Consider the following 25,042-nt stretch of genomic DNA (forward strand, 5'->3'; position numbering starts at 1 on the left):
GAGACACCTAGTGGCAGCTTTTTAAAACACAAATAAAACATAGAAAACCTCATGTTTTCATTTTAAACAAAGTACATTAGAAAGATTACAATAGCAAAAAGCTGTTTCAATGAGAGTGCCCATTTAAATGCCTGTATGTATCTTTTCCCAACTCGGAGCCAAAGCCAACACAGATAGGGAAAAGTGCTGATTATAAAAAATTCAAGGCACACTTTTGGGGCCCATTTACACTAAGGAATCTCCGCCCCAAAATCCATCTGCACTAGGACCGCACGGAAATGTGCCGTCACCATTGAAGGCAATGTAGTCTAAGCGGGGTCTGGAAGTTCTGCAAAATCCGCTTGGAAATGCACCCTTAGGTTTCCATAAGATAGACCAGGGGTCTACATTAGTTTTGCAACATCTGGACAGCCACAGTTTGCAGCCACTATCTGGACAGTTCCTGACATGGACAGTGGTAGCAGCAGAGAGCACTGTGGTCAGACTGGAAAGAACTACACAACTTCCTTTGAAGCATACAGCAGCTGATAAGTACTGGAAGGATGAAGTTTTTTTAAAAAGAAGTAATTTACAAATCTGTATAATTTTCTGGCACCAGCTGATATGAAAACACTTGTTTTCCACTGGAGTACCCCTTTAAAATTGTCCTATTCTGACCCCTATAACTTTGATAATTTTTTCCTATGGGGGCTGTATGAGGGCTCATTGTTTATACCGTGATCTGTAGTTTTTATTTTTACCATTTTTGTTTGTGATTGGACTTTTTGATTACATTTTATAAATTGTTTTCTATTCTTTGATAATCTGCATTTTTGACATTTGAATGTTTTTTTTGCCATTTATCTTGTGGGATCCTAAATATTATAACTTAATAGTTTGGACAATTACGCATGCGGTAATACCAAATATGTTTATTTATTTTTTTGCAATATGGAGAGTGATTTTACTTTTTATTAGTGGAGGGTCCTTTATATAATTTTAAAAAATTTTTAAAAAATTTTTGTATGAAATGATAATCTGCATTTTTCACATTTGAATATTGTTTTTTTTTTTTTTTTTTTTAAAGTCTATTTAATTTATCTTGCAGGATCCCAAACATTATAACGTAATAGTTTGGGCAATTACGCATGCGGCGATACCAAAAATGTTTATTATTTATTTTAATACATTTTTTTCAAAATGGAGGGTGATTTTATTTTTTATTAGATGAGGGTCCTTTATATTATAATTAAAAAAAACATTTTGTTTTAATTTTTAAATTTTACAATTTTTGAAACTTCATAGAAAACTTTTACATGCAATGATTAGATTGCATTCCCTGTCCAATATTGTACTATACCATAGCATTATACCATGAGATTGGTGCTCCACTGATACATCCTTCCTCGGCCAGACTGCTTGATTAGAGCGTTGATCAGGCAGCTAGAGGCAGATAAGGGTATCCTCCGCTGCCATTTTAGCTTATTGGACCCCTGCGATTATGTCATGGGGGTCTGATAAGCACCACTGAGTTACTGACAATTTTATTCGCAAATTTAGATGCCGTGATCGGCATTGATCACAGCATCTAAAGGGTTAATGATGGGCAGCAGCCACTACCCTTTAGATGCTGTTATCAATTCCGGCCCACTGCCCATCATTTACGGTGAGGTCACGGCTACTGATAGTAGTCGTCCCTCACTATCTATGAGGCAAGTGCAACTCCTGCACTTGCTTCATTGACATTTAACTAACCAGGGCGTACAGGTATGCCCTTGCGCGTTAAGTCCCAGATGGCAAGGATGTACCTGTACACCCTATGTCATCTAGGGGTTAAAGGGGTACTCCGCCCCTAGACATCTTATCCCTATCCAAAGTACCCCTGCGATCTTCCTGCTGCACCCGACATTCGTTTAGAGCATCGTGTGCAGCGGCGGAGTCTCGTGACATCACGGCCACGCTCCCTCCCATAGACTTGCACTGAGGGGGCATGGCTGTGATGTCACAAGCCTCCGCCCCGCATCAGTCATCTGGCAACAAGCGAAGTTTTCTTCGTACTCCGGATATCTGAGGTGTCGCAGCAGAGACTTGTCAACAACATAACAACTTAAAGGGGTACTCTGCCCCTAGTCTGATCGCTGGGGACCCGCCGCTTGGGTCTTTTGGATGGGGATAAGATGTCTAGTGGCGGAGCACCCCTATAAGTTGTTATGTTGTTGAGAAGTGAAGATAGGGGGAGGTTTCTTTCCAAAGAATTTGTCCCTTCTGACTGCAGGCAATGGACGGATGCACAAATCTCAGAGCCCGATCTATATTTCCCGCACAGCCCGTCCCTTTAAGAGCTCAGAATCCTGTATCTGAAGCATTGTTCTCCCTGGCGCATTTTGGAAGCCCGCTACGTTGGATTTGATTTAGACTTTGCGAGCCGTCTTTCATTTTGAAAGTGAGCACAACTATATCATAGCAGTCACCGGCCCCTGATACATTCATGACAAGCCCGGCTGTCTAAAAGCATCAGATTTATAATTTTTCTCTTCCCCCATGAAATATGTGTTTGTGCCAATTTCCTGCATATTTGAAAGGCATGGAATCTATAAAAAAAGGAAACTCTCAGAGTCACTCACACGAGGAGCCGCACACGGAGGGTTCCCGAAGTTTATTGCTTGTCATTATTTTTTGCCAACGTTCCCTGCTGGTTTGCAAAATAGAAAGTTTCTTCCGAGTTGGCGCTCAACTATCTGAGTCTCGCAGGTCTCACACTTAGATGGATCAAAGCAAAGGAAAGGTCCAGAAAACTTAAAACAGAACCCCAGCGCCCCCTTTTATTGAGCCTCACTTCTTTTTGTGCACCCCTCAACGTTAACAATGCAAAGTCAAGAAGAAAATGTCGTGGAGTTATGGAAAAATTCCCAGATTGGATAGAAGTGTTAATGTGATGCAAATAATACAAAAATAGAAACAAAATAGTAAAAAAATGTCAGCTTATTCAGTATGGAGTATGAGCGCAGATATACACGCACTTACATGCCTTAAAATATCAATGAGGCTATTAAAGGGGTTCTCCAACATAAGGTGAATTTACTTACTACCTGTCATGCAGTAATGGACATGCTTACTAAGGATCTGTGCTTGTGTTGGTGGTAAATGGCCGTGTCCTGTGTCCTTGGCTTGTTCATGTAAGCTGGATATTTCCTGCTTGTGTTCCCTTCCTACAACTACAGTTGTTTCAAGGTGGGAGGTGACTTATCTCCCTCCAACACATCAGCCACTCCCACCCAATGCAGCACAGCTAGGCTCCCTTGCATGCTGTGCTGTGCTTGAAACTACAATTCCCTGCACCCCTGTGGTGAATGATCGCCCTCCCACCCACCAGTCGCTCTACCCATTGAAGCACAGACACGCGCCCTTTCAACAGCGGACTAGTGATGTAATGTCTCAGGGTGCACTGCAACATGGGCAAGGCCACACACACACACCCCGTTTGGCTTTTCTGTGACTAAGCTGTTGCAGTAGAGAATCCTGGCAGATCTTCATTAACCTCCTATTGGCCCGTGTGTGTATGGGCTCTAACAGTAAAGAATTCAGGCAGTGCTGCTTTTAACAGTAAACAACCCAGACAGGTCTCCTTATACCACTTATTGCCCCTGTAAAGTGTAAATTACCTCTTAATATAAAGAATCAGGGTTCTTTATACCCACTATTGGCCTTTTTGTGAAAAAACTTTTAAATAGAAGAATCCTGGCAAGGTCTCTTTAATCACCCTATTGGCATTTGTGTGAATGGTCTCTTACAGTAAATAATCCTGGTTGGACTCCTCCCCCTTCCCCATTCCATTGACCCTTCTGTGAATAAGCTTTTGCCGTAAAGAATCCTGACAGGGTTCCTTTAACTCCCTCTTGATCCTGTTAGACTGTGTATGGGCTCTAACAGTAAAGAATCCAGACAAGTCTTTTTTTTATCATTAATTGTCCCATAATGTGATTGGCTACTTCCAGTTCCACAGTTCTGATATACCAAATTGAGCTGTAATGCAATGAATAGTGCTCGTATATTCGCTATAGCACAGTGTATTCCCCTGCCACAATGATCTCTAACAATAAAGAATCCTGCCAAGGCTCCTTTAACCTCCTATTGTCCCTTGTGTGAAACTGCCTTTTACTGTAAAGAATACTTTTCACAGTTCTGATACAACAAATTGCTCTGTAGCCACAGCATATAGTGCTCATATTGTGACAGCCTAGCCACAATGATCTCTTACATTAAAGAATCCTGCCAAGTCTCCTCACCTTCTATTGCTCCGTGTGTGAAAGTGCTTTACTGTAAAGAATCCTTTCTAAAGCTCTGATATAAACAAACAAATAATTACAAATAGTTATCCCTTAGGGGAGTCGCATCGCTTCATATAGTGTCATCTTAATTTCCAAGTGATGTGTCACTTCTTACCCCCCATGTTTTTATATTTTTATACCTTTAACCTCTTAAGGACCGGGGTTTTTTCCGTTTTTGCATTTTCGTTTTTTGCTCCTTGCCTTTAAAAAATCATAACTCTTTCAATTTTGCACCTAAAAATCCATATTATGGCTTATTTTTTGTGCCACTAATTCTATTTTGTAATGACGTCAGTCATTATGCCCAAAAATCTACGGTGAAACGGAAAAAAAAATCATTGTGACACAAAATTGAAAAAAAAAAACGCCATTTTGTAATTTTTGGGGGCTTCCGTTTCTATGTAGTACATTTTTCGGTAAAAATGACACCTGATATTTATTCTGTAGGTCCATACGGTTAAAATGATCCCCTACTTATATAGGTTTGATTTTGTCGTACTTCTGGAAAAAATCATAACTACATGCAGGAAAATTAATACGTTTAAAATTGTCATTTCTGACCCCTATAACTTTTTTATTTTTCCGTGTATGGGGCGGTATGAGGGCTAATTTTTTGTGCCATGATCTGAAGTTTTTAACGGTACCATTGATAGGTACCATTGCATTGATAGGACTTATTGATCGCTTTTTATAAATTTTTTCATGATATAAAAAGTGACCAAAAATGCACTATTTTGGACTTTGGAATTTTTTTGCGCGTACACCATTGACCGTGCGGTTTAATTAACGATGTAGTTTTATAATTCGGACATTTCCGCACGCGGCAATACCATATGTGTTTATTTTTATTTACACTGTGTTTTTTTTTTTTTTATGGGAAAAGGGGGGTGATTCAAACTTTTAATAGGGAAGGGGTTAAATGATATTTATTCACTTTTTTTTTTAACTTTTTTTTTGCAGTGTTATAGATCCCATAGGGACCTATAACACTGCACACACTGATCATTGTTATCCCATAGGGACCTATAACACTGCACACACTGATCTTTTACATTGATCATTGTTATCCCATAGGGACCTATAACACTGCACACACTGATCATTGTTATCCCATAGGGACCTATAGCACTGCACACACTGATCTCTTACACTGATCATTGTTATCCCATAGGGGCCTATAACACTGAATACACTGATCTTTCACATTGATCACTGGTTTATCATAAGAAACCAGTGATCGATGATTCTGCCGCTTGACTGCTCATGTCTGGATCTCAGGCACTGAGCAGTCATTCGGCGATCGGACAGCGAGGAGGCAGGTAGGGATCCTCCTGCTGTCCTGTAAGCTGTTCGGGATGCCGCGATTTCGCCACGGCTATCTCGAACAGCCCACTGAGCTAACCGGCATTGTTTCAGTTTCACTTTAGACGCGGCGTCTAAAGGGTTAATAGTGCGCGGCGATCAATGCCACGCGCTATTAGCCACGGGTCCCAGCCGTTGTTAGAGGCCGGGCCCCATGCTGTGGCCCCGCATTATAGATCGGCAGTGGACACATGACGTTCCAGTACGTCATGTGTCCTTAAGGGGTTAAAGACTCCCTGGGGTTCTTTACATCATTTTAGTATATTAACTTTTCTTATGCAGATGCTCACGGCTTGTATGTTAACGTATAACCCCCAATAGGACCTCAGTCTGAGGGTGAATATGATCCCCTATAACATGTACCCAGGTTGATATGTCAAGGGATAATCCGAACTCTAAATGGGGTTTATAGAGGTTTAATGAGGTGTTCTATTAGTACGGTGTGTTGGACTCTGTATGTGTGTAACGGAGCTGGAAGTGGATCCTCTACCTGTGTGGCTGATGACTCGGACCGTATCGGGGAGCGGAGTCTAACGTGCCGCTTGTCTTCACCAGAGCCCGCTGCAGGGTAGGATGGGCTTGCTGCTGCAGGTGACACCCAGGTCACTACCCCGGACACGGCTCGACCACACGGGTAACTGGGCGAGGCGAGGTACCGAAGGAAGAGGCAGTAGCGAAGTCAAACGTAGCAGAAGGTCAAGGCAGGCGGCAAAGGTGCGGAGTCTAATAATGTAGCGGAAGGTCAGGATACACGGGTAAGGCTAACAGGCTATAGGGGTCGCTTAATCTCAGACTAGGGGCACTGAAGATCCAGAAGGGAAGTGTGGGAGGTGCAGGGATTTATAGAATGGTGTCCGGTGTACACAATAATTATGGGTGTACTGGCCCTTTAAATTTTTGAGCTCCGGCGCTTGCACGCCCTAAGGGACGGGGACGCACACGCCGGAGCTGAGACATAGCGGAGGCAGCAGAGGAGAGAGGTGTGTGACAGGCTGGGATTTGCATGCAGGCGCATCCCGCAATGCCGTCAGCCGGGGGTAAGGGAACAATGCGCTCGCGGCCGGAGCGCGGAGCGGGACAATATGAATGCCACTGGCTCTGATACCTACCGTAGCTGAACATTTTGCATCCCTTTGATTAGGGTGGGATATCTGCGGGTATCAACCAGTGCCATAGCATATACCTACAAGCCCTGTATGTAGGTTTCATTAAGAGTCCTACCTACCTAACACTTTATGATATAACATCATATATATTACATTCTTAACATAATCGGTGGCATTGGGATTAACCAACTTTTTTTGCCGTTATTTATACTTAGCATTACCTTTAATTGGTCATAAGATTTGACATCTAAAGCCTAAATCACATTCTGCGCTTAACTTGCGCATGCGCAGACAATCACATGATGCGCAGGATGTGCGCATGCGCAGTTATACGGCCGGAACTATCGCACTACATACAGCGAAATCCCTTCGCACCGCAGCGACGTTACAGCGGGGCATGACATGCTGACGTAGTGGACCGGCGGCACGATATGACGTCAGACTCCGCCTCCACGAGTGTGAGCGCTGAGTAGCTGATAACATAAAGCTCGCCACCACTAAGTGCTGCACTGAGGAGACTTTCTGACCGGCAGTGTAATTGTGAGTAAGCCGCCAAGCGGCATTGTGTGCGGCAGCTTCTTTTTCCCTAGGTACCTTGGAACAATCAAAGTGATCGGGCATTTTCTTTTACAGGTATTGGATCTCCTATGGCCGTGAGTTTGACAAGATCCACTACATCTATAGGAAGGAATCCAGAGATATGTGTGATTTATAGTCCTATATTCTTTTGTGTTTTTTATTTATAGGTACCGGAGGTCATCATCACTGCCATATGAGGGGTATAGATAGGGGCTGCCATACCCCAAGGGTACCCCACTTCTGACCACATATACACAGCGGTCCCTCAACATACAATGGTAATCTGTTCCAAATGGACCATCGTTTGTTGAAACCATCGTATGTTGAGGGATCCGTGCAATGTAAAGTATAGGACAGTGGTCTACAACCTGCGGACCTCCAGATGTTGCAAAACTACAACTCCCAGCATGCCCGGACAGCAAACGGCTGTCCGGGCATGCTGTGAGTTGTAGTTTTGCAACATCTGGAGGTCCGCAGGTTGAAGACCACTGGTATTGGAGGTTATACACACGTGTCCTTGCCGCTCCGGACCGTCACCGCTGCTCTGGATGTCGCCTTCCATCGCTGTCGCCGCGTCCCCGGGGTGTCCCCGACGCTCCGGCAAGGCCTCTGCTTCCCCGGCATCCTCGCTCTCCGTCGCCGCCATCACGTCGCTACACACGCCGCTCCTATTGGATGACGGGATGTTGTGCGCAGTGACGTGAAGACGACGATGGAGAGCGCCGACGATGCAGGGGATCCCGAAGAGGACGCTCCGGAGCCCCGAGGAAAGGTAAGTGATCGTCAGCGGACCACACGGGGCACCGTAAACGGCTATCCGGTGGCAGCTGAAGCAGTCTGCGCTGGAGGATAGCCGTTTATGCGATGGCCCCGACATACAAAAGCATCGTATGTTGATGCTGCCTCTGAGAGGCCATCGTATGTTGAAATGATCGTATGTCGGGGCCATCGTAGGTCGGGGGGGGGGGGGTCACTGTACTATCTCTAAGAAATATATGCGTATTGCTGCAATTCTGTTTAACTTGAGAGTTGCTGTCTATGATTTGGCACATTTATTAGTATTATAGTAACTCCAAGTTATCTGGAGGATTGACATATCCATGAGAATATACAACTGCATTTTATTATCCCCTGAGGAAGCCAACCAATTTTAGCAGAAACACGTTGGGATTTGAAAACTGTTGGATACTTCCACTAATATGCATACGACCAATTCACCACTGGTTTTTAATCAGCCATGTTTATTTTGATTTGGTTGTCGTCCTTTGTGCACTGGATTTATTTTGGTGTATCTTATTATTGGATATTAAAAGTTAAGTTTTAGGCACCTCACCCCCCCCCCCCCCTCCTTTATCAATTATTTGATAAAAGTAGCAAGTAAAGCTCTGATATACCAAACTTCGCTCTAACACAGTGTATAGCGTTCGATTCATAACAACCCAGCCACAATTATCCCTTACAATAAAGAATCCTGCCAAGGTTCCCCTTACCTCCTTTTATCCCTTATGTAAAACTGCATTTACTGTAAAGAATCCTTTCCGCACTTCTGATATACCAAATTACGATGTAGCACAGTGCATAGCGTTCTTATTGTAATAGACCCGCCACAATGATCTCTTACTATAAAGAATCCTGCCAAGGCTCCTCTATTCTCCTATTATTCATTGTATGAAAGTGCATTTACTGTGAAGAATTCTTTCCATAGTTCTGATATACAAATTGTGCTGTAGCACACTGTATAGCACTCGTACCGTAACAGCCCTGCCAAATTATCTTTTACAATAAAGATTCCTGCCAAGTCTCCTCCCCTTCTATTGTTGCTTGTGTGAAACTGCATTTACTGTAAAGAATCCTTCCCACAGCTCTGATATACCAGATTTCGCTTTAGCACAGTGTATAGCCCTGCCACAGTGATCTCTAACAATAAAAAAATCTTGCCAAGGCTTCTTTAACCTCCTACTGTTCCTTGTGTGAAACTGCATTTACTGTAAAGAATTCTTCCACACCTCTGATATATAAGACTTTGCTGAAGCACAAAGTATAGCACTAACATTGTAACAGCCATAATAAGAATCCTGCCAAGTTTCTCACCTCCTATTGTTCCTTGTGTGAAACTGCATTTACTGTAAAGAATCCTCTACATAGTTCTGATATACCACACTACTCTGTAACACAGTGTATAACACTCATACCATAACATCCCCAACCACAATGATCTCTTACAATAAAGAATCCTGCCAATCTCCTCTAACCTCCTAATGTTCTTTGTGTGAAAGTGTTTTTACTGTAAAGAATCCTTTCCACAGTTCTTATGTGCCAGACTTTGCTGTTACACAGTGTATAGCCCTGCCACAGTGATCTCTCACAATAAAAAATCCTGCTAAATCACCTCACCTCCTTTTGTTCCTTTAGTGTAACTCATTAGCTGTAAGGAATCCTTTCCACAGTTCTAACATACCAAACTGTGCTGTAGTACAGTGTATAGTGCCCTCATCGTAACAGCCCAGCCACAGAGATCCCTTACAATAAAGAATCCTGCTGAGGCTCCTCTAACCTCCTGTTGCCCCTTGTGTGAAACTGCTTTTACTGTAGAGAATCCTTTCCACAGCTCTGATATATGTGAGAATTTGCTGAAGCACTGTGCATAGCGCTAATACAGCCGCAATAAGACTCCTGCCTAGTCTCCTCACCTCCTATTGTTGCTTGTGTGAAACTGCATTTACTGTAAAGAATCCTCTCCACAGTTCTGATATACCACACTTCGCTGTAACACAGTTTATAGCACTTGTATCATAACAGCCCCAACCGCAATGACCTCTTACAATAAAGAATCCTGCCCAATCTCCTCTAACCTCCTAATGTTCCTTGTAGTGTTTTTACTGTAAAGAATCCTTTCCACAGTTCTGATATACCAGGCTTTACAGTGTATAGTGAATCTACCGTAACAGCCCAGTCACAATAAGGAATCCTGACAAGGTTTCTCTAACCTCCTATTGTTCCTTGAAACTGCATTTACTGTAAAGAATCCTGTCCACGGTTCTGATATACCAGGCTTTGCTGTTACACAGTGTATAGCCCTGCCACAATGATCTCAATACCAATCACAATAAAGAATCCTGCTAAATCACCTTACCTCTTTTTGTTCCTTAAAGGGGTATTCCAGGGGGAAAAAAAACTTTTTTATAATATCAACTAGCTCCAACAAAGTTAAACAGATTTGTAAATTACTTCTATTCAAAAAAATCTTTATCCTTCCAATAATTATCAGCTGCTGAAGTTGAGTTGTCTTTTCTGTCTGACAACAGTGCTCTCTGCTGACATCTCTGCTTGTCTCGGGAACTGTACAGAGTAGAAGAGGCTTTCTATGGGGATTTAATTCTACTCTGGACAGTTCCTGGGACATGTGTCATCAGAGAGCACTTAGACAGAAAAGAACAACTCAACTTCAGCAGCTCATAAGTACTGAAAGGATTAAGATTTTTTTTTAATAGAAGTAATTTACAAATCTATTTAACTTTCTGGAGCCAGTTGATATATATAAAAAAAAGTTTTTTCCTGGATAACCCCTTTAAGTGTAACTGCATTAACTGTAAAGAATCCTTTTCCCAGCTCTGATATACCAGACTTTCCTGTAGCACAGTGTATACCCCTGCCCCAATTTATACTCCTGCCAAATCTGTCCGGGCATGCTGGGAGTTGTAGTTTTGAAGCCGGTTGGGTAACACAGCTTTACCGTAATTCCCTACAGTAAAACGAGACTCTATTTGGCTCCTGCGAGTTGTCGGCTGATGCGCTCTACTAATGTGTCCTACCCAGAACTGATCGATGATATATAGGTCCTGCTGCCAGCACGAGATAAATCACCGCTTCCTGTCCTGTTTGCAACCCATAAATTAATCAGGATTCCCCTGCGCCGCGCCATTTTTTTTTTCTCCCAGTGACTTATTTATTGTAAAGAAATTGAAGGGATTACCATGTAAGCAATTTGTATCCAATGAGTGTAACATAGTAACATAGAGGGGGAGCTGCTCTCCCGTACAGGGGGGACTCCTGCGTAGGACCTAATTGCCTAAGTGTCACGCCGGATACTTCTTGTGTCCCTGACAGCTCTGAAGATGCCGCTTTATAATCACAGATCTGGCGCGTACGTTATACGGCTCCCCGGGGACACCCCCCCCCCCTCCCCTCCCCCCGCAGATCAATACACAAGTAGCATAACCTTTATCCATCGTCACTTAAGCCATTTTTCCTTGACGTGCAATAATAGAGAAAGGGCCTGTAAATAAGAGCGAACGAGCGGATAAGACGCAGCCCCCGCAGCAGCGGCCGCCGCCATCCTCTCTTGTGGGCAGCATTAAAAGAAAGCGGACGGCCGCAGAATTGGTTGCACAATATGATCTCTGCCCCCGGGGGTCTGCAATACTATAGAACGTTCGGCATGTGCCGTAATAAACCTATTAGGGGGTTGTATATTTCGGCTCTTGTTACTTGCGCAATTTACTCTGCACCTAATAAATAAAGAGGTCACCTATCTTTATGTGGAAGGAGCGATCGTACTTAAAGGGGAACTCCGCGCAAAAGGGAGCCAAACCGGATGGTAAAACGGTAGGTTGAGAAATTGTTATAAATTGAGGAAATTACCAGCGATTAGGAGGACCTCCTATACTGACAAGCTATCATTACCACAACAAAGCATATAAGTGATTACAGTGCAGTTATATCCAACGATGCCCCTATTAATGCCTTAATACTATAGACACACACAAACGCTATCATTACCAAGACCATAGAAGAAGTTATTACAGTGCAGTTATATCCAGTAATGCCCCCACATAATGCTTGAATAATACCATCACATCATAACTGCTATCATTAACACAACAAAGCATATAAGTGATTACAGTGCAGTTATAGCCAATGATGCCCTTATATCAGTGTTTCCCAATCAGGGTGCCTTCAGGTGTTGCAAAACTACAACTCTCAGCATGCCTGGACAGCCAAAGGCTGTCCAGGCATGCTGGGAGTTGTAGTTTTGCTACATCTGGAGGCACCCTGGTTGGGAAACACTGTCATATATTAATGCCTGAATAATACAGCCAAACAATAAATGATATTATTACCAGGACAGAACATATAAGTGATTACAGTGCAGTAATATCCAGTAATGCCCCTACATAATGCTTGAATAATACCACCACATCATAAGCACTATCAATACCACTAAAGATCATATAAGTGATTACAGTGCAGTAATATCCAGTGAGGCCCATACATGCCTAAAAATACCACCACATAATAACCACGACAGACCAAGAAGTAATAAACCTATTGGGGGTTTTATACTTCGCGCTTTTTTTCTCTGCACTTAATGAATAAAAAAGGTCACTTAACTTTATGTGGGACCCGAGGGATAAAAATAAAAGGAAGGAGCGAGTGTTCTTAAAGGGGAGTTCCACGCAAAAAGGGAGCCAAACCGGATGGTAAAACTGTAGACTGAGAAATTGTTATAAATTGAGGGAATTACCAGAGATTAGTATTACTATACCGACAACAAGCTATAATTACCATAACAAAGCATATAAGGGATTACAGTGCAGTTATATCCAATGATGCCCCTATTAATGCCTTAATACTATAGCCACACCATAAACACTATCATTACCATGACCATATAAGTGATTATAGTGCAGTAATATCCAGTAATGGCCCTACATAATGCTTGAATAATACCATCACATCATAATTGCTATCAATATCACAACAAAGCATATAAGTGATTACAGTGCAGTTATATCCAATGATGCCCTTATATCAGTGTTTCCCAATCAGGGTGCCTTCAGGTGTTGCAAAACTACAACTCTCAGCATGCCTGGACAGCCAAAGGCTGTCCAGGCATGCTGGGAGTTGTAGTTTTGCAACATCTGGAGGCACCCTGGTTGGGAAACACTGTCATATATTAATGCTTGAATAATACAGCCACACCATAAACACTATTATTACCAGGAAAGAACATATAAGTGATTACAGTGCAGTAATATCCAGTAATGCCCCTACATAATGCTTGAATACCTTGAAAACCAAGATGACTGGCCCCATAGTAGACCCCCATCTAGTAGTGGGTTGTATCTCCTCTGCCCTTCAGGACTGCAGCAGTTTATCATGGAGGCTGAGACCCCACCAGGTGAGGAAATGGTTCTGCAGGAATATCAGCCCATGTGCACAGGATCATTTCTCGCACTTCTCACCACAACACGTTACATGGAGGTCCTGACATGTTCTTCACAACCGTTCAACCTCGTCCCTGAGGTCCCTATAGGATTAAAGCGTACCCGTCAGATCCAACAAAAATCTAAACTGTTATGTGTTACTCTGTAACTCATTCTGATCATGTACATGTCATTTTTATGTCTCTATCACCCATATTTCACAAAAAAATTGCATATTACAGCTGCTCACTGTCTTTTTCATCTTGTGAAAGGGAGGGGGTATGTCTCTCTCCTGCATTGTGATGACTCCTCCCCCTCCCTCACTCTACTGACTCACTACTCTGGGAAGAGCCTGGCAGCGCTGCTCTGTAACCCTTTCCTCTCTGGATTTATGCTGTACACACACACACAATGATTATTGGAGATTGCCTGTACTCTACCACCAAAGACAATATGGTGAGTGTATAACTCTTCCTATGTCATTCATGTATATCATCCTTTGCCAGTCCTGTAATGCTGGGATTTGTAGTTTTGGAATAGTTGGAGGCACAGTGTTTGGATAACTCTTTTTGCATAAGTGTTGCCTTCAGCTGAGTGTCTACAGCTTTTGCAAAACTACAACTCCCAGCATGCCCAGACATCCTTTGACTGTCCAGGCATGCTTGGAGTTGTAGTTTTACAACAGCTGGGGGGCACATGATTGGTAAAACTCTGTGTAAGGCTGGGTCCACACTACGTTTTGTCCCATACGGGAGCGCATACGGCAGGGGAGAGCTAAAATCTCGCGCTCCCGTATGTGACCGTATGCGCTCCCGTATGTCATTCATTTCAATGAGCCGGCCGGAGTGAAACGTTCGGTCCGGTCGGCTCATTTTTGCGCCGTATGCGCTTTTACAACCGGACCTAAAACTGTGGTCAACCACGGTTTTAGGTCCGGTTGTAAAAGCACATACGGCGCAAAAATGAGCCGACCGGACCGAACGTTTCACTCCGGTCGGCTCATTGAAATGAATGACATACGGGAGCGCATACGGTAACATACGGGAGCGCGAGGTTTTAGCTCTCCCCTGCCGTATGCGCTCCCGTATGGGACAAAACGTAGTGTGGACCCAGCCTTAGGCTGGGTTCACACTACTGTTACTGTGGAACAGTATGGAAAAAAGTAAACCGTATGCGTTTTTAAACAGTATACTGTTTTTAAAAGTGCATACAGTTCCGTCAGTTTTATTTTTTTTTAAAAACATACGTTTTTGAAAATTTTGTCCATTTTTAATGGGAGGGGTCTTGGGTGGGGACTTTAGGATTCAAATGTGCAAAGTAAAAAGTATACGTTTTTCCCGTATGGAACCGTATACATGTGCGTTTCCCATTGACGTCCATGTTAAAAAAACGTATGCGGTTGCAGTACGGTTTTTAAACCGGAGTCAAAACCGTGGATGACCACGATTTTGTCTCCGGTTTAAAAAACGTACTGCAACCACATACGTTTTTTTTAACATGGACGTCAATGGGAAACGCACATGTATACGGTTCCATACGGGAAAAACGTATACTTTTTACTTTGCACTTGCGCATTTGAATCCTAAAGTCCCCACCCAAAACCCCTCCCATTAAAAATGGACAAAATTTTCAAAAACGTATGTTTTTTTTAAATAAAAACTGACGGAACTGTATGCACTTTTAAAAACAGTATACTGTTTAAAAACGCATACGGTTTTACTTTTTTCCATACTGTTCCATCCGTTGTTTTGCCATACGGTTTTCTTTAGAAAAACGGATTGAAAACAGTATGGCAAAAACGTAGTGTGAACCCAGCCTTACAGCAGTGTTGTGCAGGCTGTGTTCCTCCTGCAGCCTTGTCGATCAGCCATCTTGTGTCCATGACCCTTGGACACCCTAATGCTGCTGTGAGACTCATCAATGTCCCAGGAGGTAGTGGGACCCCTAGTGGTGGGATTTTCAAAGGCAGTTTTCTTAATAAAAATGTGAACATTTTTCAAAGAAGTACTATGTATTGGAAAACTATTGTTTTGCCAAGATGTGCAACATATAAAAAGTTTTTATATCTGACAGTGCCCATTTACGATCTGGGGTTGTGAAGGCCAAGGAAGCGAAGAAAACTCACTGTCCTGTTCCTGGAGCCGATCGATGACTATACGACCCTTGTGGATGAATCATTGTCCTGCTGACCGTCTCCTTCTGCCATAAGGGAAACCGCTGCCATTATAAGTGATATAAATGTAAGCAAATCCCCAGGACCGGATGGACTACACCCAAGAGTTCTTAGAGAGGTAAGTTCAGTAATATCTGTACCCCTGTTCATGATATTTAGAGATTCTCTGGTGTCTGGTATTGTGCCAAGGGACTGGTGCAAGGCGAATGTGGTACCAATCTTCAAGAAGGGCTCTAGGTCTTCCCCAGGAAACTATAGACCGGTAAGTTTAACGTGCATTGTGGGTAAATTGTTTGAAGGACTTATAAGGGATTACATACAGGAATACATAGGGGATAATTGTATTATAAGTGATAGCCAGCATGGGTTTACTAAGGATAGAAGTTGTCAAACCAATCTAATTTGCTTTTATGAAGAGGTGAGTAGAAGCCTTGACAGAGGAATGGATGTGTATATAGAGGGGGGCTGTGTATATAGAGGAGGGCTGTGTATATAGAGGGGGGCTGTGTATATAGAGGAGGGCTGTGTATATAGAGGGGGGCTGTGTATATAGAGGGGGGCTGTGTATATAGAGGGGCGGTGTATATAGAGGGGGCTGTGTATATAGAGGGGGGCTGTGTATATAGAGGGGGGCTGTGTATATAGAGGGGCGCTGTGTATATAGAGGGGGGCTGTGTATATAGAGGGGGGCTGTGTATATAGAGGGGGCTCTGTATATAGAGGAATGGCTGTGGATATAGTGTTTCTGGATTTTGCTAAAGCATTTGATACTGTCCCTCATAGACGTCTGTCAGGTAAGTTAAGGTCTTTGGGTTTGGAAATTTTAGTTTGTAACTGGATTGAACACTGGCTCATGGATCGTACCCAGAGAGTGGTGGTCAATGATTCGTACTCTGATTGGTCCCCGGTTATTAGTGGTGTACCCCAAGGTTCAGTACTGGGACCGCTGTTGTTTAATTTATTTATTAATGATATAGAGGATGGTAATTACAGCTCTGTATATAGAGGGGGGCTGTGTATATAGAGGGGGGCTGTGTATATAGAGGAATGGCTGTGTATATAGAGGGGGGCTGTGTATATAGAGGGGGGCTCTGTATATAGAGGGGGGCTGTGGATATAGAGGGGGGGCTGTGTATATATAGAGGATGGTATTAACAGCTCTGTTTCTATCTTTGCAGATGACACCAAGCTTTGTAGCACAGTACAGTCTATAGAGGATGTGTATATAGAGGGGGCTGTGTATATAGAGGGGGGGGTACAGTCTATAGAGGATGTGCATAAGTTACAAGATGACTTGGATAGACTAAGTGTCTGGGCATCCACTTGGCAAATGAGGTTCAATGTGGATAAATGTAAAGTTATGCATCTGGGTACTAATAACCTGCAGCATCGTATGTCTTAGGGGGGCTGTGTATATAGAGGGGGGCTGTGTATATAGAGGGGGCTGTGTATATAGAGGGGGGCTGTGTATACTAATAACCTGCATGCATCGTATGTCTTAGGGGGGATTAAACTGGGAGAGTCACTGGTAGAGAAGGATCTGGGGGACTTGTAGATCACAGACTACAGAATAGCATGCAATGTCAGGCTGCTGCTTCCAAAGCCGGCAGGATATTGTCATGTATCAAAAGAGGCATGGACTCAAGGGACAGGGACATAATACTCCCCCTTTATAAAGCATTGGTACGGCCTCACCTGGAATATGCTGTTCAGTTTTGGTCACCTGTCCATAAAAGGGACACTGCGGAGTTGGAAAGGGTGCAGAGACGTGCGACTAAACTAATATGGGGCATGGAACATCTTAGCTATGAGGAGCGATTAAAGGAGTTACAATTGTTTAGTCTTGAGAAGAGACGTTTAAGGGGGGATATGATAAACGTATATAAGTATATTAATGGCCCATACAAAAAATATGGAGAAAAACTGTTCCAGGTTAAACCCCCCCAAAGGACGAGGGGGCACTCCCTCCGTCTGGAGAAAAAAAAGTTTAGTCTCAAGGGGCGACACGCCTTCTTTACCGTGAGGACTGTGAATTTATGGAACGGTCTACCTCAGGAACTGGTCACAGCAGGAACAATTAACAGCTTTAAAACAGGATTAGATACATTCCTGGAACAAAATAACATTAATGCTTATGAAGAAATATAAAATCCCATCCCTTCCCCAATATCGCGCCACACCCCTACCCCTTAATTCCCTGGTTGATCTTGATGGACATATGTCTTTTTTCGACCGTACTAACTATGTAACTATGTAACTATGTAACTATGTAACTTGGTTGGCCACAAGACTTAGATAAGCCCTACCGAAAAACCTGGGTGCACAAAAAAAAAAAAGAACCCCCCCCCCCACCATTATGTCTAATCCTTCTCCAGTTTTTACAGTTCACACTTAAAAGGAAGGGTCATCTATTCATACTGTGTGTGCCAAATTCTGAGCCCCCCCCCCCCCTCCCAATCAGCATGGCATCACAGAGATCTCGAGCCACCTCACCAGGTCATGTTTCTCCACAGAGATGCAGCGCAGAAGATGTCAGGAGAACGTCAAATCTGCCAAAGAGCCCCTGCACCTGAGCATGCTGGCCAGGTAAGAAGAACAACAGGGGGAGGAGGAAAGGAGAAAAGTGATGTGGCACAAGGGGTGAGGGGGGATTATTTGGCACAGGGGGATAAAGGGGATGAAATGGCACAGGTGGGATAAATTGGGGGGGGGGGAGGGTAAGAAATGGCACGGAGGGATAAAATGCCACAGGGGGTGGTAAAGAGGGGGTGATGAATTAGCACAGGGGGTGATCAAGGGGAAATGATATGGCGACAGGGGGTAATAAAGGGGGGGATGATGTGGCATTTGACACAGGGGATCAGGGGGGGGGTGCAAACGATGTGGTCGGCGGACGTACATAAGCAGGAGACCACTGTCTAAACAGCGGCCTTCTGCTTCTGTGCTTGGGCTGTTGCAAAGGGGTGCAGCAGGAGCCAGGGCCGACACATAAGCCTGGTTGTCCCCTATTGGGAGAATTTTGTCCCCTAATGTCTCCTACTGGGAGTGTCTGCTATTCGGAACATACAAATACATTAAGTCTTATGAGACTCTGCCGGGGAATAAAAAAACTATTGGAAGGTGTCCCCTATCGGGAGGTGTCTGCTACGGCACCATGACAAGTGGGCACCATGACAAGTGGGCACCATGACAACTGCCCATTACAGCACAAGGCCCAACCCCTGTGCAATATAAACTCCTCCTAGCCGTTGGACCTCACTGATCTATTACTGATCCCCTATGCAGCTGGTGGAATCCCCCTTTAATATTTGATCTCACACTGTGTCCACATGGCAGGCACAGTACTTGTGAGCTGTCCAGCAGCTGATCTCTCCATATGAGCTGCAGTTCCTCCCCCGTCCTGCAGGTGTCGCTGTCCGGCGCTTCCTCCTCCCCGGCTGATCTAGGTCTCTGCTGCACTCGACGGTCAAGGTGAAAGGTTGTGAAGATGGCGGCGGCCTTTATGGAGGAAGAAGTGGAGAACGATGATTATTATTCGCTGCTGAACGTCCGCCGGGAGGTGAGCGCCGGGCTGGGGGGTGTGTGGCGGGCTGTGCGGGAGTGTGAGGCGGGAAGGAGCGGGGAGAGGCAGTGTGTGCGGGGCGGAGGGAGCCGGCATTGTGCGGTGACCCCAGGAGCTGTCACCAGGGTGACACCTGCAGCCGAGCCGAGTCCTGTGGGCGCCTGGTAGTGCTGTGACCCCGGCTGTAGGAGGCGCTAGAGGACACACGGGGCTGTAGGCGACACGTGGCTTATGTGGGGGGCAGAAAATACAGCGCCCCCTGGCGGTCCAGCTTCACTCCTCATACTACTAGTAGAGACCTCACAATGCACCCTCCGAGCTGCTGCAGAACCTCACAATGCACCCTCCGAGCTGCTGCAGAACCTCACAATGCACCCTCCGAGCTGCTGCAGAACCTCACAATGCACCCTCCGAGCTGCTGCAGAACCTCACAATGCACCCTCCGAGCTGCTGCAGAACCTCACAATGCACCCTCCGAGCTGCTGCAGAACCTCACAATGCACCCTCCGAGCTGCTGCAGAACCTCACAATGCACCCTCCGAGCTGCTGCAGAACCTCACAATGCACCCTCCGAGCTGCTGCAGAACCTCACAATGCACCCTCCGAGCTGCTGCAGAACCTCACAATGCACCCTCCGAGCTGCTGCAGAACCTCACAATGCACCCTCCGAGCTGCTGCAGAACCTCACAATGCACCCTCCGAGCTGCTGCAGAACCTCACAATGCACCCTCCGAGCTGCTGCAGAACCTCACAATGCACCCTCCGAGCTGCTGCAGAACCTCACAATGCACCCTCCGAGCTGCTGCAGAACCTCACAATGCACCCTCTGGGCTGCTGCAGAACCTCACAATGCACCCTCTGAGCTGCTGCAGAACCTCACAATGCACCCTCCGAGCTGCTGCAGAACCTCACAATGCACCCTCCGAGCTGCTGCAGAACCTCACAATGCACCCTCCGAGCTGCTGCAGAACCTCACAATGCACCCTCCGAGCTGCTGCAGAACCTCACAATGCACCCTCCGAGCTGCTGCAGAACCTCACAATGCACCCTCCGAGCTGCTGCAGAACCTCACAATGCACCCTCCGAGCTGCTGCAGAACCTCACAATGCACCCTCCGAGCTGCTGCAGAACCTCACAATGCACCCTCCGAGCTGCTGCAGAACCTCACAATGCACCCTCCGAGCTGCTGCAGAACCTCACAATGCACCCTCCGAGCTGCTGCAGAACCTCACAATGCACCCTCCGAGCTGCTGCAGAACCTCACAATGCACCCTCCGAGCTGCTGCAGAACCTCACAATGCACCCTCCGAGCTGCTGCAGAACCTCACAATGCACCCTCCGAGCTGCTGCAGAACCTCACAATGCACCCTCCGAGCTGCTGCAGAACCTCACAATGCACCCTCCGAGCTGCTGCAGAACCTCACAATGCACCCTCCGAGCTGCTGCAGAACCTCACAATGCACCCTCCGAGCTGCTGCAGAACCTCACAATGCACCCTCCGAGCTGCTGCAGAACCTCACAATGCACCCTCCGAGCTGCTGCAGAACCTCACAATGCACCCTCCGAGCTGCTGCAGAACCTCACAATGCACCCTCCGAGCTGCTGCAGAACCTCACAATGCACCCTCCGAGCTGCTGCAGAACCTCACAATGCACCCTCCGAGCTGCTGCAGAACCTCACAATGCACCCTCCGAGCTGCTGCAGAACCTCACAATGCACCCTCCGAGCTGCTGCAGAACCTCACAATGCACCCTCCGGGCTGCTGCAGAACCTCACAATGCACCCTCCGGGCTGCTGCAGAACCTCACAATGCACCCTCTGGGCTGCTGCAGAACCTCACAATGCACCCTCTGGGCTGCTGCAGAACCTCACAATGCACCCTCTGGGCTGCTGCAGAACCTCACAATGCACCCTCTGGGCTGCTGCAGAACCTCACAATGCACCCTCCGGGCTGCTGCAGAACCTCACAATGCACCCTCCGGGCTGCTGCAGAACCTCACAATGCACCCTCCGGGCTGCTGCAGAACCTCACAATGCACCCTCCGGGCTGCTGCAGAACCTCACAATGCACCCTCCGGGCTGCTGCAGAACCTCACAATGCACCCTCCGGGCTGCTGCAGAACCTCACAATGCACCCTCCGGGCTGCTGCAGAACCTCACAATGCACCCTCCGGGCTGCTGCAGAACCTCACAATGCACCCTCCGGGCTGCTGCAGAACCTCACAATGCACCCTCCGGGCTGCTGCAGAACCTCACAATGCACCCTCCGGGCTGCTGCAGAACCTCACAATGCACCCTCCGGGCTGCTGCAGAACCTCACAATGCACCCCCCCCCCCCGAGCTGCTGCAGAACCTCACAATGCACCCCCCCCCCCCGAGCTGCTGCAGAACCTCACAATGCACCCTCTGGGCTGCTGCAGAACCTCACAATGCACCCTCTGGGCTGCTGCAGAACCTCACAATGCACCCTCTGGGCTGCTGCAGAACCTCACAATGCACCCTCCGGGCTGCTGCAGAACCTCACAATGCACCCTCCGGGCTGCTGCAGAACCTCACAATGCACCCTCTGAGCTGCCTCAGGACGTGCGTCAGTTGTGCATTCGCCTGGCTTGTCAATCAGCCTGCTGTGTAAGCTGGGGGCGTGTCATAGAGCCCTGCTGGGGGCGTGTCATAGAGCCCTGCTGGGGGCGTGTCATAGAGCCCTGCTGGGGGCGTGTCATAGAGCCCTGCTGGGGGCGTGTCATAGAGCCCTGCTGGGGGCGTGTCATAGAGCCCTGCTGGGGGCGTGTCATAGAGCCCTGCTGGGGGCGTGTCATAGAGCCCTGCTGGGGGCATGTCATAGAGCCCTGCTGGGGGCGTGTCATAGAGCCCTGCTGGGGGCGTGTCATAGAGCCCTGCTGGGGGCGTGTCATAGAGCCCACACTTCCTGTATTTTGTCTCTGCTCTGAGACACACACAGGTAATAGCTGCATAGTGTTCTGGACAGTGGAGGGACCCCTAGTGGTGAGAAGTAGGAAACATTTTTTTTTACCAATTTATATTACAAAATACAAATCTATATTTCTACATTATATATGTTTTTGCAAGTGGCGTGAAGTGCTCCGAGAGATTATCTTTGCTTATACAGTGCAGCTTAGTCTATTATAGAATAATGTAGAGGTTCTTGTGCTTACCTGTTTTAGCTGATGTAGCAGGCATGGTTTTTCAGCCATACTGATTTGTATTTCCTCTGTGAAATGACTTTATAATTCACATGAGAGAGGGGGTGGAGTCTGATCACTGCAGCGACAGACATTTACGGTGCATATCCTTTAAGGGGTTATCCAGGAATCGAAAAACAGATGTATTTTCTTTCAAAGACCGCTCCCTGTCTGTCTCCAGGTTGGATGTGGTTTTGCAGCTCAGTTCCATTGAAGTGAATGGAGCCAAGTTGTAATACTGGAGACAGACAGGGAGCGGTCTTTGAAAAATATCATCTGTTTTTCCGATTCCTGGACAACCCCTTTAAGGGGCTTCAAGCCTTTAGGCATTGTTCACATGTAGATTTTTTTACTGCATTTAAGCCACAATTTTCCTAAATTCCTGTAAAAAAAAAAAAGATGCATATTGACTGCAATTTGCTCATTCTCTGTAAGATAGCACCGTTTTTTTAATGAGAACTGCTTCAAACACCCTATATGTGGAGGTGCCTCAGAGGAGGTTTCTAAATGCATTCTATCTGGAGTCCTTAGAGATAGCAGCAGTATACAGATAGAGCTGGGATGGGAGGTGTATAACTACAAGATAGAGCTGGAGGGGAGGTGTATTACTACTATATATCCTGATCCCATAGAGAGAGAGCTGGAGGGGAGGTGTATAACTAATATATATCTTTATGCCATAGAGATAGCAGCAGTATACAGAGCTGGAGGGGAGATGTATAACTACTATATATCCTGAACACACAGAGATAGCAGAAGCAGTATACAAAAAGAGTGGGGGGTGGGGGTGGAGGCGTCTGATATAGTTTACAGAAGTCAGCTGGCCCAGGACTGACTACTTACTGACAATTTAAACACTGATTTCTGTGGGTTAAATCGGGGATCACTTTACCCAGTTACAGTAATTAACCGCATGGATGCAGCTATGCAGGAATAAAACAGAAGGTGCTGTAGGACTAGTGATGATGAGTTTTATGGTGGGGGGGACACATTTTTTTTTTTTATGTGCTTCTTTAAATGACCTGCGACATGGTGGGGCTCTTGGGGCTCTAGTAGTTAGTCCTGGGCCAGCTGACTTCCTGTAAACTATAGGATGACATCACCTACCAGATGCCTCTGTCCCCCCAGCTCTATCTGTATACTGCTTCTGCTATCTCCATGGGTGCCGGATATATAGTAGTTATACACCTCCCATCCAGCTCTATCTGTATACTGCTGCTATCTCTATGGGATCAGGATATATAGTAGTTATACACCTCCCATCCAGCTCTATCTGTATACTGCTGCTCCTATCTCTATGGCATCAGGATATATAGTAGTTATGTACCTCCCCTCCAGCTCTATCTGTATACTGCTGCTATGTCTATGGGATCAGGATATATATCAGTTATACACCTAGTACGCCATGTGCACTTAGTTTAATTTCTTGTGGCCTGTAAACCGATTGCATTCAGATTCAAGGCCTTATAGTGCAAATTGTTGTCATCTCCATCTCATTTAGGAATATTCAGCCAATGAGTTTCTTGCAGGGAGGAGCCAATGTCCTTCACTTCTGGGATAAGTTTCCACAAACTCCCTTTGCAAACTGTATCAATTTATAATACAAATCGTTTTCTTCAATATTAAAAAAAAAACACATAAAATAAGAAAATGCATCAAAACTGTGCATAATGTGAACTCAACCCACTCAGTCCAGTCAGCTCACCTGGATGACCACCAGCAGCCTAAGATGACCAGGTGCAGTGATCAGACTCCACCTCCTCTCTCTACAAAGCCAGGGGATTAAGGAGCAATAGGAAATCATTTCAGTGATTGGGTTGCAGTCACTATGGCTGAAAACTCAATGCCTGCTACATCAGCTAAAATAGGTAAACACAAGGCATACACAAGAACCTCTACGTTATTCTCTAATAGTAGCCTAGGCTGCTTTTTAAGATTTCCGTTCACTTGAACTAAGGAGCTTGGGCCGACCCTGATGGACACCTCCCTATAGCATTATCCCTTCTCTACCAAAACTTACAGCTGGCGCTGTGCAGTCAGTTATCCTGGCATTAACCAAACCATGTGGAGAGGCCTGATCCGTCACTACACAGGACTGTTTAGGACGCAGGGTTTCTGTGGCCGGAGGCGAGATGTCGCACCACGCCCCCTCGGGATGTCACTCCACGTCCCCTTCATTAATGTCTATGGGAGGGGGCATCACGTCCCCTCCCATAGACATGAATGTAGGGGGGCGTGGCTTGACATCAAGTCTTCAGCCACGGGAACCCAGCATTCCAAACATACTGTTCAGAACACTGGGTTTCCGTGTCCGGAGGCGAGATGTTGCACCACGCCCCCTCTGGATGTCACTCCACGTCCCCTTCATTCATGTCTATGGGAGGGGGTGTAACGCCCCCTTCCATAGACATGAATGGAGGGGGCGTGGCTTGACATAACTGTTTAGAACGCTGGGTTTCCGTGGCCGGAGGCGTGATGTCGCACCACGCCCCCTCGGGATGTCACTCCACGTCTCCTTCATTCATGTCTATGGGAGGGGGTGTAACG

General features: G+C 45.9%; 1 protein-coding gene and 2 long non-coding RNA genes across 6 annotated transcripts in view; 1 reads left to right on the forward strand and 2 right to left on the reverse strand.

The window, feature by feature from the left end:
- LOC130293532 (uncharacterized) overlaps positions 1 to 15,784 on the reverse strand; it is a 196,082-nt gene extending 180,298 nt beyond the window's left edge. For all 4 annotated transcript variants that reach the window (XR_008848242.1, XR_008848241.1, XR_008848240.1 and 1 more), the window contains exons 1-2: positions 15,686 to 15,784; positions 13,424 to 13,664 (exon numbers count right to left, since the gene is read on the reverse strand). This is a non-coding gene — a long non-coding RNA (uncharacterized LOC130293532). The remainder of the gene's footprint in view (positions 1 to 13,423; positions 13,665 to 15,685) is intronic.
- Positions 15,785 to 18,004: 2,220 nt separating this feature from the next.
- LOC130293533 (uncharacterized) overlaps positions 18,005 to 25,042 on the reverse strand; it is a 34,861-nt gene continuing 27,823 nt past the window's right edge. Inside the window, exon 3 of the long non-coding RNA XR_008848244.1 lies at positions 18,005 to 18,047. This is a non-coding gene — a long non-coding RNA (uncharacterized LOC130293533). The remainder of the gene's footprint in view (positions 18,048 to 25,042) is intronic.
- DNAJC11 (DnaJ heat shock protein family (Hsp40) member C11) overlaps positions 18,978 to 25,042 on the forward strand; it is a 163,806-nt gene continuing 157,741 nt past the window's right edge. The window contains exon 1 of the mRNA XM_056542338.1: positions 18,978 to 19,292. Within this exon, the coding sequence (XP_056398313.1) occupies positions 19,221 to 19,292 (72 nt within the window). The 5' untranslated portion in view covers positions 18,978 to 19,220. The remainder of the gene's footprint in view (positions 19,293 to 25,042) is intronic.

This window comes from Hyla sarda, chromosome 10 (assembly GCF_029499605.1).
Source record: "Hyla sarda isolate aHylSar1 chromosome 10, aHylSar1.hap1, whole genome shotgun sequence".
Lineage (NCBI taxonomy): Eukaryota > Metazoa > Chordata > Amphibia > Anura > Hylidae > Hyla > Hyla sarda.